General features: G+C 35.5%; 1 protein-coding gene and 1 non-coding gene across 2 annotated transcripts in view; both read left to right on the forward strand.

Annotated features, from left to right (window-relative positions):
• Positions 1-3,282: 3,282 nt before the first annotated feature.
• Positions 3,283-3,364, forward strand: Trnas-aga (transfer RNA serine (anticodon AGA)). The gene has a single exon. It is a non-coding gene; the product is annotated as a tRNA-Ser (tRNA).
• Positions 3,365-3,712: 348 nt separating this feature from the next.
• LOC125652262 (alanine--tRNA ligase, cytoplasmic-like) overlaps positions 3,713-19,279 on the forward strand; it is a 35,130-nt gene continuing 19,563 nt past the window's right edge. The window contains exons 1-12 of the mRNA XM_048881314.2: positions 3,713-4,283; positions 4,640-4,828; positions 4,982-5,127; positions 8,283-8,477; positions 9,539-9,683; positions 9,883-10,031; positions 10,850-10,955; positions 14,212-14,250; positions 14,500-14,611; positions 14,861-15,009; positions 17,857-17,953; positions 18,682-18,842. Of these exons, the coding sequence (XP_048737271.2) occupies positions 4,059-4,283; positions 4,640-4,828; positions 4,982-5,127; positions 8,283-8,477; positions 9,539-9,683; positions 9,883-10,031; positions 10,850-10,955; positions 14,212-14,250; positions 14,500-14,611; positions 14,861-15,009; positions 17,857-17,953; positions 18,682-18,842 (1,713 nt within the window). The 5' untranslated portion in view covers positions 3,713-4,058. The remainder of the gene's footprint in view (positions 4,284-4,639; positions 4,829-4,981; positions 5,128-8,282; positions 8,478-9,538; positions 9,684-9,882; positions 10,032-10,849; positions 10,956-14,211; positions 14,251-14,499; positions 14,612-14,860; positions 15,010-17,856; positions 17,954-18,681; positions 18,843-19,279) is intronic.

The raw sequence follows: 19,279 nt of genomic DNA on the forward strand, positions 1-19,279 counted from the left end.
AAATGCTGCAAAAAACAAGAGCATTTGGAGACAAAAAAACTCAGCCTTGCCCCGACAATCCACTCCCACAAAATCCTGGATCCACCCATGTCAGGAATACTAAATTAGCACACACAATCTGTCAGGATAGAAATAATTTGATCTGTTGATTCCCAATATGTATATTCTAATAGAATATGTAGTTTAACTTTAAACTAATTGTACAGATTATTTCTTATTAACAGGGTCTATGATCCACAAAATATATGTGTAATAAATTTGCCAAAATCAAATAAAGTAAAATTTTGCTATATATTGGGTGTTCCTGTTTGCCTTAATAGGGACTACCGAGTAGCTGTAGCTGTGGGGCATAATTCCTGCAAATCATCCTGGAGTCTTCCTTGTACCCCTTAATCTGCTTGTTGTAAGAGGTGACTAAATGGGTGTGTGTGTGTGTGTGTGTGTGTGTTTCTTCGAAAAACTGAGGCCCCGTTTCACAGCCGGTGTGAGATTGCACAATAAAGATGATTCCCTCCATGCTTAAAGGCTGTAAGCGCCGAGCATAGGCTTAAATTTTGCAGCCCTTGGCCGGCAAGGTCAGGTGACGTCTCCATATGAGTGAAAAATTATTGAGATGGACATTATAACAGTATACTATCAATCCTTGAGTCTCTGTTTGACTTTCATAAATGTGAAAATCTCCCCACAAGCTTGTGTTTCAATAAGGTTGTCTAAACATTTATTCTTTTTATTTTCAGGTATTTAATTGTTGTTTAAAAACTGTTAAGTGTTTTTTTAATTTTCAGGTGCTTAATTGTTTCCCTTCAAAATGAATGTGACAGCTTCCCATGAATTATTTTCTACATTAACTTGGAATCTCTTGGAATTCAGCACCCCCAAAAAATCTCTATTGGAATAAAACATCACCCCTATGTATATAATATACATGTATGTACATTTTAGTATCTTACAAGTGGTCACCTCAAAAGCTTAAATTACAGAAAGTAGAAAATGACTATTTTTAAATAACTTATGAAGGTGATCAGCGGAGAAATCACATATCTTCGATAAATTATTGGTTCTAATATAATATATAGATTTTATTTTTTCATTGGTTCATTAAGAGGGTTATGTACATATTAAGATCTATACACGCTATCCACACCAAGTCTTATTAATTAAGAGATGCAACACATCTTTAATCAGCTATCATTCATACAAATTAGAAACTTTTAAACTTCTCACAGTATGTCCGCAGTATATGTATGATGTAGTGTAACTATAAATGATGGCAGTCACTTTGGAGGGTATTATTAAATAGCAGCATGATGCTATGGGTGCATATCTTTCAAATGGAGAGAACTAACGAAGCTTCAGTTTATGTGATTCAAAATAATATTTATTTGTCCTGTTTCTCCATGATCTAAGGGTAGGGTAGTAGCGTATCATATATATTGCCTAAGAATTTTTTTTCCCAATTGAATCGTAGGGAGAACACATTATGGATTCACTTCATAAATTGCATTCATACCATTCACTTCTGCCGCCATAAAAAGTTGGAGGAGGTGGGGGGGGGGGGGGGGTGTTTGGTGGTTGTGTCACGAAATATATCTTTATTTGTATATATAAATTAATAATAGAAGTTATGGTTGTAAAAATGGGGACCATTCCCTCCCCCTCCCTCATTCTACGTGCATGCCTCAGAAGTACCGATATATCCATTATCGGATTTGCAATGCCGAAGTCGCCGTTCATTCCAATGGTGCCCAATATTTGTAAAGATAAATCATGACATAATAACTTTCAATAGCTGGTATATGTCTTCATTCAATTTCCCCCCACAATTTTATTGATGATTTCCAACAACTCAGTTATTCAGTCCTTTTTCTTTACCGATCAGCGATTGATTTTCAAGAGCTTGTCAGATCAATTTTTTTTATGTACATGTATCTACACCAACATTTTTGGAAAGGATTTCCAAATTCATGCCAATCGCAAGCTTACATAGCCTTTGTATGTTACTTTTACGGTAAAAGGAACAAGAAACACTTATCTGTAACAAAACTTCTTCAGTTCGATTATACTTGCATAGAATCAACGTCCATTTTAATAGGCTATACACTTACACAAGACTTAGTGTATTTACGTTAACTACGATAAACCAGAAATGACCATGCTTAAAAAAATATGACGTAATAGTGACTAAATGCAGAATAAACACGGATATGGAAGAACTCGAAAATGACGTAATAGTGACTAAATGCAGAATAAACACGGATATGGAAGAACTCGAATATGACGTAATAGTGACTAAATGCAGAATAAACACGGATATGGAAGAACTCGAATATGACGTAATAGTGACTAAATGCAGAATAAACACGGATATGGAAGAACTCGAAAATGACGTAATAGTGACTAAATGCAGAATAAACACGGATATGGAAGAACTCGAAAATCCCCTATTTCAATTTGGGGGATTATTGTAGTGTCCCCAAAATATTTTGCCATTCATATATTTAGTACTCTATAACCTTAGCTAGGCTAATGTCACATTTAAAATGACAATTGATGGGCTGAAAGTAGTTTCCTGTAATAAAAGTTGTTACCATAAATAACACATTGCTTTCAAATTGTTTTCAATAATCATGGTGTAAGCTTTTAAACAGATTAATACCATACTGCATGACATTAAAAATTTATCTGACAGTGTAAAATCAATATTGATTTCCTGAGTAAAATTTCCTATTTCGATATTTACATGTAATTTCATGGGGGTATTGATAATCTGTCCTTGTTGTGAGCTGATTTCAAATTAATTATTTTCAATTCTTTATTGGCACTTTAAAGCACATGCAAGTGTTGTTAGCCATGCAATGACTCAATGTAGTATAAAATACATTATTATGGTGTGCTTCATGGTATTATAATTGTACAATCAATTTCTAACAATCAGTTTCTAAGGTATAAAGAGTCTCTGATATGTAAACAAATTCAATGATTTAAAAAAAATAAAAATGAAATGCCGGAAAGGCCCAAAATATTGAGATTGAGGCACCTTCAGATCCTTGATCCTCCTCTCTGTATATTCGGCAATGTCCGTCGGTATACGGAAATGCTCGAGTGCCTTCCGATTGTCATTAGGTGTGCGTAACTTAACGTAAGGTATAAAATGTTGACTGCAGAGTAAAATTCTTTACATCCTAGATTAGTCATTTAAAAACTGTTAGAATATTAGAAAATACTACATTCCAAGAATTGTTGAATTGATTTGAACTAATTTAATTATACACTAAGTAGGTAGTCGTCGTGGCCGAGTGGTTAAGGCGATGGACTAGAAATCCATTGGGGTCTCCCCGCGTAGGTTCGAATCCTACCGGCGACGAATTTTTTTTTTTTTTCTACGAGTTTTTCCCGTATCCACAAGTTACAAAGCCTTCGAGACGCACAAAGCCATGGAGTCCAGTCTGCAATTTCTCAAGAATATCAAAAACGCACAAGATTAGAATCTAATTAACAATGCAATACTTGTCAAAAAGATTCAATAAATATGAAAGTTATTCTATATTATCATTTTCTCCTGTCAACGCTCTACAGTATTTCAATCCTCTAGGTCTACTTAGTAGCTGCACTTGTAAAATAAAATTGAGATACCCAGTGAGCGCAGCCTGGCCCTTCCCGCGCTGTACCGCGCGTATATGCATATGCAGTACTGCGCTGGACCGGGGCATAAAGATATGTAACACATTATATGTCTGAGAGAATTAATTTTACTCACATCTTCTTATGTCTCTCAAAATTAAATTCTTGAGTTCATCTCTGCAAGGCCTCTGAAAGTTGTTTCATGTAAGAAAAGATATCGGGTTCGGGATCGCACAATATACAACATTATTTCGAATTTCCTCAACGTATGGTTTTGAAGTTTATGTTTGATGTTGCAGTGGGCGTATATGTTTCTCCCGTCTCAGCATGATTTTGGAATATCATGAAAAGAAGGATAATATATAGGGTCTCAAAATTAGTTTTCAATTCACTTTTGTTTTTTCCCCTGTCAATTTGACAAGTTTACATCAATCAAAATGATGAGGGTGTTCAGAAACCATTATGTATGCCGGCACTGTTGGAAACACCTGCATAGGACATTTATCAGAAAGAGAAGTAGTGTGAACTGGACTTCTAGTTCTGTTCGGACCGCTTTCCTAGACTTTTTCTGTAGACAACATGATCATCAGTTAGTTTCGTCATCCTCCATCATCGCGAAAAAGGGAGAGGGGTCCTATTTCATCAATGCAGGGATGAATCAGGTATATTCCATTTGTAATCACAGTGGCCTAAGCAGGACTGACTTCTATATATATATTACACTGCTTTGTATCGTGTCCTGATGGTGCCATTTGCAAAAGTGTGATGGTGCATTAGTCACAACACGCCATCACTCCAACAAGCAACGTACGCTAACACAACTTTACACAACTCACCTTCGTGCAGACTAGCAACATGCCATTATGCTAACGCAACTTTACACAACTTGCTTTTGCACTGACAAGCAACATTACCGTCACCCTTTTGCATATTAATGACCCTATCAGGACATCATAGCTTTGTACTGATTGTACAGTTAGCTATAAGTATATTGTCACTAATTCACTTTTTAATTCAGTTTAAACCAATTTTTCTGAATGATGTTGAAGAGAGCAGTCCCATGGCTTCGTACAGAAGAGTAGCCAACAGCCAGAAGTGTGTGCGTGTGGGAGGTAAACACAATGACCTGGAGGATGTGGGTCGTGACCTCACTCATCACACATTTTTTGAAATGCTTGGTAGCTGGTCTTTTGGTGACTATTTTAAGGTGAGTCGTTATGTAGAATCAGTAGCTGTGTTACCAGCTATCTATTTACCGTGTTCTACTTAGTTAAAATTCATAAAATGAATGAACATTACATCTTTCATTGATGAAAATTGAAGAGTGATTATTACATAACAATGACCTTTTCTGTTCTAGAGAGAAGCTTGTGTCATGGCCCTGGAACTGTTGAGAGATGTCTATAAAATCCCTACGTCTTCTCTGTACTTTACCTATTTCAAGGGAGACAACTCTCTGCAGCTACAGGAGGACACAGAAACAAAGGAAATATGGCTAAGTTTAGGGTAATGACGGTTTTAGACATGTACCGTATATACTCGCCTATAAGTCGGATTTTTGGGAGTCAATTTTTGGTCCAAAACTCTATGTCCGACTTATAGGCGCGTCCTAAGAAGATTGGTATTTTTCTAGGCGGCGTAATGTAGTGTGTTTTTTTAAACAACTCCGACAATTAGATCATGGACTACCACACAAATGATTATTGTTTACAAATATCTAGACATATTGTATTGTTTATGTATTTTCAAATGATGTATAAAGTACAAGTATTTACATATTTTTATCTTGTTTTATTTACATACCGGTAACTAATACTTTCAATTCAACAAATCTATCGTTTATCGGTAAAATTGAATTACGAACCCGATTTAATATTGAAATATTCATATGTATACTGGCTGAAATATATTTCATAAAAGATTGTTAACAGATAATTTAGATCATCACTCTTGACTCTTAAAAACTCTATTGATGATACATTGAATTATACCGGAACCCCACAATAACCACGAGGCGCGCTCCACTAAGTAAGCACGGTGTCAAGTACTGGAAATTAGGAGACCATAATTGCGTAGGTAAACAAGGGATCATTGTCCATAATAGATCAAGGGTTGCGTTTAAACCCCAAACAGATATGGCTTGGATATTGAGCACCTCATAATTATTAATTTCTCCAAATATTTTTTGAAACATAGGTAAACACACTAGAGCATTGACTTGAAATTGTCAATCGATTCTGACAAAAATTTGTATCGACTTATAAGCGGGTCAATGGCAAATTCCTACAAAATAACCTTAAAAAATACAACCGACTTATAGGCAGATCGACTTATAGGCGAGTATATACGATAATAAGGTTTGATGTTTAGGTGTGGTATTATTCATACTAAATCGCAGTGTCTGCATGATTAAAGATTTAGAATTTTATGTTTATTGAAATTTCCAACTGTGTGCATTGCATTAATCACTCAAGAAAGTATTTAAACCCATTCATAAGTTTGCTTGAAAATATTGATATCATTAATATCAAGATTATTAATTTATTAAGACATACTTGTATGTAATTGAATAGTAATGGTTAGATTTGAACCAGAAATGTCTTACGCAGTTGTGTTAAGTAGGGCCATAGAAATATGTCAGGAAAAAAGTATTAATAAACAGATCAATTTGTGACAAATTCTTTAAAAACAACCCTTTTTATACAAAAACAATATGTATATATCATTAAGTGCATATTGGCCTCTTATACATTTTTCACCAGACCGACAGTCTCTACATCAACTCTGTATCACGTGATCAAATATCAAGATAAAAACGTATCGTGTATGTATAAATCGTTGAATTGGCACGATATCCAGATATCAATGCAAGTTGAAGTTAATATAACTTCAAAGCATATTTTAAAATTTCTTAATTTGAAAAGTGCTGAGAGCAAGTTTATTGTGACTTGTAACATGTCTAATTTTTGCATTGAATATGCAAGATGCAGCGATTTTTGCACATACGAAGTTGAATCTAGCCTGAAAAACATATTTTCTGTTGAAGCCAGAACTTGCTCCCCTAACTTTCCTTTGGCACTGAAGTTCACATGTCACATAAATCAAACATCTTTCACTTGAAAACCTCGGGGTGTCGTGCCAATGATGAAATTTTTATGTACGGAAACCCTGTTTATGCAAATGAGTCCATTGTGAAAGTAACTATACGTGTAGATTAGGGGCGATATCAAGATCACAATATAATATGGATATTACTTTAGCATGTATGCTATATAAAGAAGAAATTGAAACTTTTTCAATATCAAAGAGAATTAATATAACCCATTTGACAGAAACTTTTACGCGATTGCAGTTTACCGTTTGAAAGCGGTGGTAAATAACGAAACAATATTTTGACATTTCCAACCACAAAAGGACTGTAGATATGTACGTCATGACCTTCGTCATGACATATTTTTTTTATTGTGACGTCGTGCAATGTGCCAGTGCGGTAAAGTATATTTATGTACAGCACTGGTATTAAAAATTTTATGGGGAAAGCCTTAACTCAGCCGCGTAGCATTGTTACAGTAGCAATGACAAATCATTGTCTTGCTTTTCCTAATTAAAACCCCATGTATGTAGGACTCCAAAGTGCGATGGACACATGAAAGTGCGATGGTCTGTGCCAAACCCCGATGGTGTGGTATGCCAAAGTGCGATGGTGTGACACACTTAAGTGCGATGGTACACATTAACATGCGCCAAAGTCCGATATTGACACGCTGAAGTCTGATGGTTTTCAAAACTAAATGGACACAGTGTTTTGGTACAGACTATACCAATCGTGTGTTGTTTCACCAAAATATCAATGCAAAATCCATGTAAAAAAACTGATTTCATTACCATTTAGTTGTCATGTTATTAAACACAGAATTTTACACCGCAAAATCGTATAGAATGTTTTGCATTATAGCATACCCCCAGGAATTTTTTACGTGTACATCACAAGTAATAAATGATCATTGAATTAAAACATGTTTGGGAGAAGTAGATATTTCGACAACAAATGTACTTTGCTGGTCTCATAATCCTCAACACTGTAAATCTTGCCCTTGCTGTCGTCCATGTAAATCTTAATCACCAGTGTATCTTCCTCCAATATCCCGAAGACGTTGGTGCCAGCAGAAAGAAACATCGTGAGGGCAAATTGACGTTGCATTTTGTCGGTTTGATTTTGAAAGACGTTACGAATGACTTCATGGTAACGTGACGTCATAAGCGCTACTGAACTCCTGCACCATGGGACTTTGACGTGTCAGATCATTGCACTTTCGCATGGTGCACCTACGAATGACAGGCCTTCGCACTTTGGCGTGCCAGACCATCGCACTTTGGCGTAGCGTGTCTATAGGAGAGGGACCATTGCACTTTGGCCTGACCCTCGAACTTTAGCGTCTGTAACATCAACAAACCATCGCATTTTGGCGCAGACCATCATACTTTGGAGCGACCATCACACTTTAGAATCTTACATATGAATCAGGCATACAAATGATAATGTTAGGTCTTACAGAATATTGTGCTGACCAAAGTATTTTCTATTGTAAAGATATTTTAAATTCTTTCAGAAATGTTTGTAAACAGATTTACTGGCTGATGATAAGCTTTGTATTGTTCAGAATTGATAAGAGCCGGGTTCTACCATTTGGAATGAGGGACAATTTTTGGGACATGGGACTGACAGGTCCATGTGGACCCTGTACAGAGATTCATTATGACCACCACCTTGGGTACCGGGAAGTTCCTCATCTAGTGAACGCTAGCTCTCCGGAGGTTGTGGAGATCTGGAACCTTGTCTTCATGCAGTACAACAGGTACGCTACGTACTGCTGAGATATAGAGGGAAGGTAAATGTGTGTCAACTGATCTAAACACAGTTTAATGTGTCAACAGATCTTTTTATATTCTGTTGTAAATTGTGTCAATTGTTACAAGATATATGGTTTTCATTGAAGGAGAAATCATGGAAAACAATATCGCTCATAGTCTCACATTCAGCTTAGAATATCCCTCGTAATTTCATAATCAGACTGGGATATCACTTGTAATTTCATGTCCAGACTGGGATATCACTCGTAATTTCATGTTCAGACTCGGATATCAGTTGTAATATCACTTGTAGGTAGGGATATCACTTGTAATTTCATGTTCGGACTGGGATATCACTCGTAATCTCAGGTTGACTGGGATATCACTCGTAATTTCATGTTCAGACTGGGATATCACTCGTATTCTCAGGTTCAGACTGGGATATCACTGGTAATTTCATGTTTAGACTGGGATATCACTCATAATTTCATGTTCAGACTCGGATATCAGTTGTAATTTCATGTGTAGGCAGGATATCACTTGTAATTTCATGTTCAGACTGGGATATCACTTGTATTTTCATGTTCAGACTGGGATATCACTCGTATTTTCATGTTCAGACTGGGATATCACTCGTATTTTCATGTTTAGACTGGGATATCACTCGTATTCTCAGGTTCAGACTGGGATATCACTTGTATTTTCATGTTCATTATCATCATGCTCTTTTTATTTCCAGTTGTTATTAAAAATAATTATCAAAAGAGCACTACGAAGCAACTCATGATCAACTCAAGCTGAAAAGAATTCCTGATTTATCAATTTTACATAGACCTTAACCTGCTTGTAGGAAGAAATTAATAATTCCCCCTTCTTTTTCTATACCCCCCCCCCCCCCCCCCCCCCCCCCCCCACTTCCTCACACATTCAAAAACCCCAGTTTATTTTTTTATTTCATTCATGACCACAAAAATAAGACAGGAAGTAACAATGAAGTAAGAATTGATTGTACATTAATGTGACGACTCTGAGTTCATTGTAAGGGGTACTTGCTGTATCTTGACAGGCAGGAAGACCAGTCATTGATCCCCCTCCCTAAGAATCACGTGGACACGGGTCTGGGTCTAGAGAGAATGACAGCGGTCCTTCAGGGATCCACCTCTAACTATGACACAGACCTCTTCAGGCCGATATTTGATGCCATCCAGAGAGTAAGATCAGGGATTATTGACAAAGCAAGACATAACTCTTTCAGAGAGTAAGATTTCTGCTCTTTATAAAAAGAAGACATGAATTATTTCTGTGAATATAAATAAAATTTAAAATTGGTGACAGAAATAGATTAAGAAATTAGCACAGTGTATTGCAGACTATGTTTGTTTGTATGAAAATTGAAACTTTCCTCATTAGGACTGTGGTGTGCCACCGTATAAAGGAAAAGTTGGCTCTGAGGATCCCCAGGGTAGGGATATAGCCTACAGAATTGTGGCCGACCATGTCCGTATGTTGTCTGTTTGTTTGTCTGAAGGAATACTGCCGGATAAAGCGGATCCCCATGGGTAAGGAGAAAAAAATCAGGACATGTATACAGTGCTCCCTCCATATATTGCCCCCGTTATAATGCCACCCCCGCTTATTGCCTGAAATTCCTAAAGAACAGATTTCTCCCCATGTTAACACCCCCATTATAATGCCAACCCCACATAATGCCATATGCCACTGTTTTTCACAAACAAATGGTCAAGTTTTACAGGGTTTACCCTCGATAATAATGCAAATTACGTAACACCCATCAATAATCACACCTGTACTTTGATAGTGGTGCGGTGAAGTGTGACAGTCTGGACAAGGTATTCAGGTGTTTTTATCATTATTATGATTTTATTCATTTATAAAGCGCAAAATTACATAGAGTTTCTATGCGCTGTACAATGTTTGTGCTAATAATCAAAAATAATATACCAGGTTAATTACAAATAGTTGCTGAATTAAAATCAAGATTATCTAAATGTTTATACAGAAAGGAGCTGATTCAGAAATAAATTTGCAGAATTGAATTTCTTTTGACTGCTTACTAAATTGTCTGTAATGGTGAATTCGTTATATTGCCATTTCTGCTTTATTGCCCAAATTGGTCTTAAACAGAAGTTGGCAATATATCGAGGGAGCACTGTATGTGTATCGGTGATTTTAGCTCACTATAATTACAAATCCCAATGCATTTTTCAAGTTTGTTTAAATGTGCTCCTTAGATTTTTCTGCAACCACACTGAGATAATAAAAACTTTATGATGTCTGTATCCAGATTAGAGGGAGTCAGGTGAGCATCGTGGCTGATGGTGCTCATGTATAATTCGTTGGGTTTTTTTTCTGGCAGTCACAAAGTGAGGTCTGTGTTGTACCGCTGTCTACGGTCAGCCAAAGTTCTGGACGTCAGACCTGGCTACATCTCCAGCCTAGTGGACATTGTAGTGGACAGTCTGGTCAGTACATGATATTTACAATACACAATGAGATATAACTATATAATTTAAGTTTGCCCATAGATGTTTATCTTATCATGGATAGCTTGTTGTTTTCATTTGATAGAGTGTTCTGTGATTGTCATGTCATTGTCATGTGATTGTCATTGTCACTGTTATGTGATTGATATTGTCATGTGATTGTCATTGTCATGTGATTGTCATTGTCCATTGTCATGTGAATGTCATTGTCCATTGTCATGTGATTGCCATTGTCCATTGTCATTGATTGTCATTGTCATGTGATTGTCACTATTATGTAATTGATATTGTCATATGATTGTCATTGTCATGTGATTGTCATTGTCATGTGATAATCATTGTCATGTGATTGACATTGTCATGTGACTGGCATTGCCATCTTTATATCTAGAGTTGTGCAGTAGTAAGAACTTAGCAGCAGAAATTTACAACAGATATCACTCTTGTAACCAATAATAGCATGTTTCATAAAATAATTTACTATTCTCCATATTGTGTGTTTATATCTAAGGCTAGGTTGTTTGTGTTATGATGGAATGAAAACAATGGAAGTAAACATAAGACTTTATATGGTAACAATTTTTAATTATCTATTGATGATCAAAGGATACGCTGCATGTTAATTTATTTATTTATTAAGACAGTCACTCCATGTATTACAGATATAATGCACACAAATACACAATGTCTAGATTGACACATACTGTTTAGTGGACACACCACACATACATATAGATGAGTTAAACTCCTAATTAAGGAGGTGTAAATGGAACACATATAGATGAGATAAACTCCTAGTTAGGGAGGTGTAAATGGAACATATATAGATGAGATAAACTCCTAGTTAGGGAGGTGTAAATGGAACATATATAGATGAGATAAACTCCTAGTTAGGGAGGTGTAAATGGAACATATATAGATGAGATAAACTCCTAGTTAGGGAGGTGTAAATGGAACATATATAGATGAGATAAACTCCTAGTTAGGGAGGTGTAAATGGAACATATATAGATGAGATAAACTCCTAGTTAGGGAGGTGTAAATGGAACATATATAGATGAGATAAACTCCTAGTTAGGGAGGTGTAAATGGAACATATATAGATGAGATAAACTCCTAGTTAGGGAGGTGTAAATGGAACATATATAGATGAGATAAACTCCTAGTTAAGGAGGTGTAAATGGAACACATATAGATGAGATAAACTCCTAGTTAGGGAGGTGTAAATGGAACATATATAGATGAGATAAACTCCTAGTTAGGGAGGTATAAATGGAACACATGTAGATGAGATAAACTCCTAGTTAGGGAGGTGTAAATGGAACATATATAGATGAGATAAACTCATAGTTAGGGAGGTATAAATGGAACACATGTAGATGAGATAAACTCATAGTTAGGGAGGTGTAAATGGAACATGTATAGATGAGATAAACTCCTAATTAGGGAGGTGTAAATGGAACACATGTAGATGAGTTAAACTCCTAATTAGGGAGGTATAAATGGAACATATATAGATGAGTTAAAGTCCTAATTAGGACGGTGTAAATGGAACACATGTAGATGAGTTAAAGTCCTAGTTAGGGAAGTGTAAATGGAACATATATAGATGAGATAAACTCCTAGTTAGGGAGGTGTAAATGGAACATATATAGATGAGATAAACTCCTAGTTAGGGAGGTGTAAATGGAACATATATAGATGAGATAAACTCCTAGTTAAGGAGGTGTAAATGGAACATATATAGATGAGATAAACTCCTAGTTAGGGAGGTGTAAATGGAACATATATAGATGAGATTAACTCCTAATTAAGGAGGTGTAAATGGAACATATATAGATGAGATAAACTCCTAGTTAGGGAGGTGTAAATGCAGCACAGGTGATTGCTTCAGCAGCATGGCTCATATTTTGTTTACAATTCACACCTTGCTAAAATTATTCAAGAAGAAAAAAGTTCCTATCCTGATTAATGAATCAATTTTCCATACACTTTACTGACCATCCATATCTTGAATGCTGATATCTTGATTATTGATGTAAAAATTCAGTTCCTCCCAAAAATCGTCTGAAAGGTGATGTGACTGGATTTTTAGCATCCAAATTACCGATATCCCACTATTTATGCTTGATCAACCTGATATATATTTCTGTAGATAGACAGTTACAATTCTACGTGTATTAACTAGTATTATCAGTGTCAGATGATGTTCTATTGTTTTACAATTCTGCGTGTATTAACTAGTATTATCAGTATCAGATGATGTTCTATTGTTTTACAATTCTACGTGTATTAACTAGTATTATCAGTGTCAGATGATGTTCTATTGTTTTACAATTCTGCATGTATTAACTAGTATTATCAGTATCAGATGATGTTCTATTGTTTTACAATTCTGCGTGTATTAACTAGTATTATCAGTATCAGATGATGTTCTATTGTTTTACAATTCTACGTGTATTAACTAGTATTATCAGTATCAGATGATGTTCTATTGTTTTACAATTCTACGTGTATTAACTAGTATTATCAGTGTCAGATGATGTTCTATTGTTTTACAATTCTACATGTATTAACTAGTATTATCAGTATCAGATAATGTTCTATTGTTTTACAATTCTATGTGTATTAACTAGTATTATCAGTGTCAGATGATGTTCTATTGTTTTACAATTCTGCGTGTATTAACTAGTATTATCAGTATCAGATGATGTTCTATTGTTTTACAATTCTGCGTGTATTAACTAGTATTATCAGTATCAGATGATGTTCTATTGTTTTACAATTCTGCGTGTATTAACTAGTATTATCAGTATCAGATGATGTTCTATTGTTTTACAATTCTGCGTGTATTAACTAGTATTATCAGTATCAGATGATGTTCTATTGTTTTACAATTCTACGTGTATTAACTAGTATTATCAGTATCAGATGATGTTCTATTGTTTTACAATTCTACGTGTATTAACTAGTATTATCAGTATCAGATGATGTTCTATTGTTTTACAATTCTACGTGTATTAACTAGTATTATCAGTATCAGATGATGTTCTATTGTTTTACAATTCTACGTTTATTAACTAGTATTATCAGTATCAGATAATGTTCTATTGTTTTACAATTCTACGTGTATTAACTAGTATTATCAGTATCAGATGATGTTCTATTGTTTTACAATTCTACATGTATTAACTAGTATTATCAGTATCAGATAATGTTCTATCATTTTCTGTAGGGAGCTACATACCCAGAGCTGAATGACAGCTGTAAAAGGGTAAGTAACTCTGAACTCATAATTCAAAAACAAGTCAATTTGTGGAAGGGGTCTACATTGTAAATCATGTTTTGTTGCAGTGAAAGATATTTTAATATGCTAGGTAATCAATATTCGAAGTACTACTGAGGCTTTCTGTGGAATGTCGCTGTCAGACACTCAGAACACATTGTAGGGAACACTCAATGTTCAGAAACGGGTTAACTGTTTACGTACCATCTATAGTTTCCTTTGTCATTCCTTGATCAGGTGAAGGAGGTTATTGACGCGTCTGAGGACCATTATCACAGATCACTGGAGCTTGGCACCAAGTCCTTCAAAAAATTCCTCAGAAGGAGGAAACATTCAGGACCCATTAACAGTAATTACACATACATGTATCTCTGTTTAGTTCCTGTTTCACAAACATTTTATTCTTCATCATAAAACATAGGTCAAAGGTCAGGCATTTTCCAAAGTCATTTGGGTCATAAATTACTGTCATTCATTATCATTGTTATTTTTTAGATTAGAGTAATTAAGAAATTCATGACAATTAAACTATGAAAAAAGGGTTCCACGGAATTTGCATTAAATATGTCATGATTATCAGCTTCTGTTTCACATTCAGATTCGGAGTACCACGACCTTTTGTCTGGTCATTATGGGTCTCAGGTTCCCATGGAGATCCTGGAAGGTCTGACACAGCAGCATGGTCTTTCAATACAGATATCTAGTGGAGACTCCAAGGAAGAGACAGACAGACAGGCAGACAAAGAGGTATGAGTAGGTTAGGGGAAAGAATTAAAATTCTGCACAACAGACAGGCAGACAAAGAGGTATGTGTACATGAGGGAGAAATTAAAATTCTGCACAGATTTTGAGTTATAATAGTATATACATGTGTGATGATCATAAAAATGTACTTGGATTATGTTACACTGCAGACACAAAATTTTGGTTTTATTTTAGTTTTGAATAAGTTACCATGTGATCACAATCCTTTTGATGTAGGAAAATATGAATATGAACATTTCCAGCTGTTTTCATTGTGATAACCCTTTGAAGGTCGAATGTGTGAGTTTCCCTACGACTTACAACTGGATGTAAATTTCTCAGTTCATGCAAGATGAAAGGTCAGTGGGCGGAAATCACTGTCTAGTTTGTGTTGGGGTATGTGAGGTGATTAACAACAATGGACAATTTGCATAATAACAAAGCCATGATGCATAAATTATCACATTTTCCATTGTTGTCAATCACCTCACAAACCCAACAAACTTATAGACAGTGATTCGTAATAGTTTAACGGTCAGTCCATCAAACAGAAACAGAAATAATAGCTGCTTATTGATAGTTAGAGCATGGTTTGAAAGGTTAAGCCATGCAATATAATATCAGACTGTTTGTAAGGTTAAGCCGTGGACATAGTATCAGATTGTTTGTAAGGTTAAGCCGTGCGACATACATATAGTATCAGACTGTTTGTAAAGTTAAGCTGTGCCGTGCGACATAGTATCAGATGTTTGTAAGGTTAAGCCATGCGACATAGTACCAGACTGTTTGTAAGGTTAAGCTGTGCTTTGCGACATAGTATCAGACTGTTTGTAAGGTTAAGCCATGCGACATAGTGTCAGACTGTTTGTAAGGTTAAGCCGTGCGACATAGTATCAGATGTTTGTAAGGTTAAGCCGTTGCGACATAGTATCAGACTGTTTGTAAGGTTAAGCTGTGCCGTGCGACATAGTATCAGATGTTTGTAAGGTAAAGGCATGCGACATAATATCAGACTGTTTGTAAGGTTAAGCCGTGCGACATAGTATCAGATATTTGTAAGGTTAAGCCGTTGCGACATAGTATCAGACTGTTTGTAAGGTTAAGCTGTGCCGTGCGACATAGTATCAGATGTTTGTAAGGTAAAGGCATGCGACATAATATCAGACTGTTTGTAAGGTTAAGCCGTGCGACATAGTATCAGACTGTTTGTAAGGTTAAGCCATGCGGCATAGTATCAGACTGTTTGTAAGGTTAAGCTGTGCCGTGCGACATAGTATCAAACTGTTTGTAAGGTTAAGCCGTGCGACATAGTATCAGACTGTTTGTAAGGTTAAGCCGTGCGACATAGTATCAGACTGTTTGTAAGGTTAAGCCGTGCGACATAGTATCAGATGTTTGTAAGGTTAAGCCATGCGACATAGTATCAGACTCTTTGCTCTCCACATACTACTGGATCATCTAATTTTACTTGTTTTCATGGGATGAATAGACCTACAATTTCAAAATCTCCACAAACTGGAAACTGGCGAAATTAACGAAATTTATACCACATTCATTATTTGAATATTTCTCCCACTGTCAAAATTTGATGCAGCGAAAACAGCTGATGGTTTTCAGCTCCTGTATGCTACATGTTATTGCATGCCTTATGTAATTGTACAGATAAGAACATTCCATTCCATTTTTCTGACCAACAAATCATTTCAGTTTTGTGAGATTGATGATGATACAGTGATTGGATGAAAAATGTTGATGATGCCTGCATCAAATTAACAATATACAGTGTACCATGTCACGTTACTGTTTGAAACTTTGTTATACCCCTGTAATTGGAGATTTGAGGGCATACAGTTTTTAGTCTGTCTGTCTGTCTGTGGTGTGTTTGTAAAAACTTTAAACTTGGCCATAACATTTGAATGGACGATGAAAGGGCTTTCATATTTTGTATACATATTCTTGTGCCAAGACCTTTCTTTGGGTACCAAAGTTTTGACCTTGTGACCATGGAGTTTGACCAACTTTAGAAAACTTTAACCTAGGCCATAACTTTTGAATGGTTAGTGATAGTGCCATCATATTATGTATATTCCTTTTAACAAGAAAAAAATGTTTGACCTTTTGACCTTGAGTTTATCCTACTTTTGAAAAACTTTAACATGGGCCATCACATTTGAATGGTTAATGATAGGGCTTTCATATTTCTCATATATATTCCTTGTGACAAGACCTTTTTTGTGGTACCAGAGTTATTTTGCTGTCATACGGGGGCATCAGTGTTTCACAAACCCATCTTGTTTTTGAAATTCTGTAATGTCATGTCACAGGATATAGTGCATAAAATTTTCATCTAGTATACCTTTGTACACTATTAGTCATGGTTTTGAAAATCACTTATTAAGGGAATTTTATGATAAAAAATACAAAATTTCTCTAAGTGATGGAGATATGAACTGAAAAATTGGATGTAAGACATAAGCATCAGTATGCTGCGCACATTGATGAAGTTTCCTGTCCTGTTTGTCAGTTGGTACCTCATACATTTAATAAGATACTAAGAGTCATTTCTTAACAGATCCAAGATTAGATGTCTACTGAAATTCCAGAGTAATTAATGATATACAAATACCAGTCTATATGAAATTCCAGAGTAATTAATGATATACAAATACCAGTCTATATGAAATTCCAGAGTAATTAATGATATACAAATACCAGTCTATATGTTTACAATCTTTGCATCAAATTCCCATACACTAAACATGATATGATTGCACGATATAAGTTTCTTGTAGATGAAATACTCGAGTCAGTAATTATTTATACAGTATGAAAATAGATATCTCATTGTAGGAGCAGATCCACATTGTAAGCAACCTAAAGGCAAAGATTTCACAGCGTACAGAGGATCATTATAAATACTTATATAAAGCCACAGAGTCATCTTATGGTAAGCAGCACCCAAATACTTATAAAAACATTTCATTCCGAAGCCTCCCAGAATTCAGTTTTTAATTCTGTATGTTTGCTTCTCAACTCTTGATGTGTCCTGTGTAGATTTCTTCATATCTCGATTCTTGATGTGTCCTGTGTAGATTTCTTTATATCTCGACTCTTGATGTGACTTGTGTAGATTTCTTTATATCTCGACTGTTGATGTGTCCTGTGTAGATTTCTTTATATTTCGACTCTTGATGTGTCCTGTGTAGATTTCTTTATATCTCGACTATTGTTGTGTCCTGTGTAGATTTCTTTATATCTCGACTATTGTTGTGTCCTGTGTAGATTTCTTTATATCTCGACTCTTGATGTGTCCTGTGTAGATTTCTTTATATCTCGACTCTTGATGTGTCCTGTGTAGATTTCTTTATATCTCGACTCTTGATGTGTCCTATGTAGATTTCTTTATATCTCGACTTTTGATGTGTCCTGTGTAGATTTCTTTATATCTCAGCTCTTGATGTGTCCTGACTGTGTAGATTTCTATATAAGTTTGTGTCTGCACTATTGATGTGTCCTAGATTTATAGATTTCTATATAAGTTTATGTGTGTACTAATGATATGAACTGGATTTATAGATTTCTATATAAGTTTATGTGTGTACTAATGATGTGCCCTAGATTTATAGATTTCTATATAAGTTTATGTCTGTACTAATGATGTGCCTGGATTTTTAGATTTTCCTGATTTACCGGACACTACTGTCGTGGGGATCCTCTCTGGACAGTTAATGGATAGCTTGAAATCTGGGGAAGAGGGGAGTGTGTTTCTGGATAAGACCTGTTTCTATGCAGAGTGTGGGGGACAGGCAGGGGACACAGGGGTGTTAGAAAATAAGGTAATTGATTGGTACTGGTCAGCTTCTCATGTCTGTCTGTTGCATGGACTGATAACATTTGAAAATTTGCTTTATTCACAGTGTTTATCAAATACGGAGAAAATGGATTATTTTCAGCCATAAGCTCATGCATTTTATTGCAAGAGTTATACATATAATTCTAATTTAGAATTTGATTGGGTTACGTTTCCCAAACTAATTATCCCCCTTTTATAGCATCTTCCTTACAATCTTTACATTTTTTGATGCAGACAGACTTTAAAAAAGATTGAAAAGCAGTCATTTTTAGAACCGTCTGTCACTTATAGCATCAGAGACTTATTGTAGCCAGAGATGTTATATCAGATGTTGATCTATTTATAGCATTTCCACAGTTGTTATTCATGTAAACAATGACGGTGGAATAAATCTGTCAGCTCTAAGGGGAATAACTCTAT

This window comes from Ostrea edulis, chromosome 5, assembly GCF_947568905.1.
Source record: "Ostrea edulis chromosome 5, xbOstEdul1.1, whole genome shotgun sequence".
Lineage (NCBI taxonomy): Eukaryota > Metazoa > Mollusca > Bivalvia > Ostreida > Ostreidae > Ostrea > Ostrea edulis.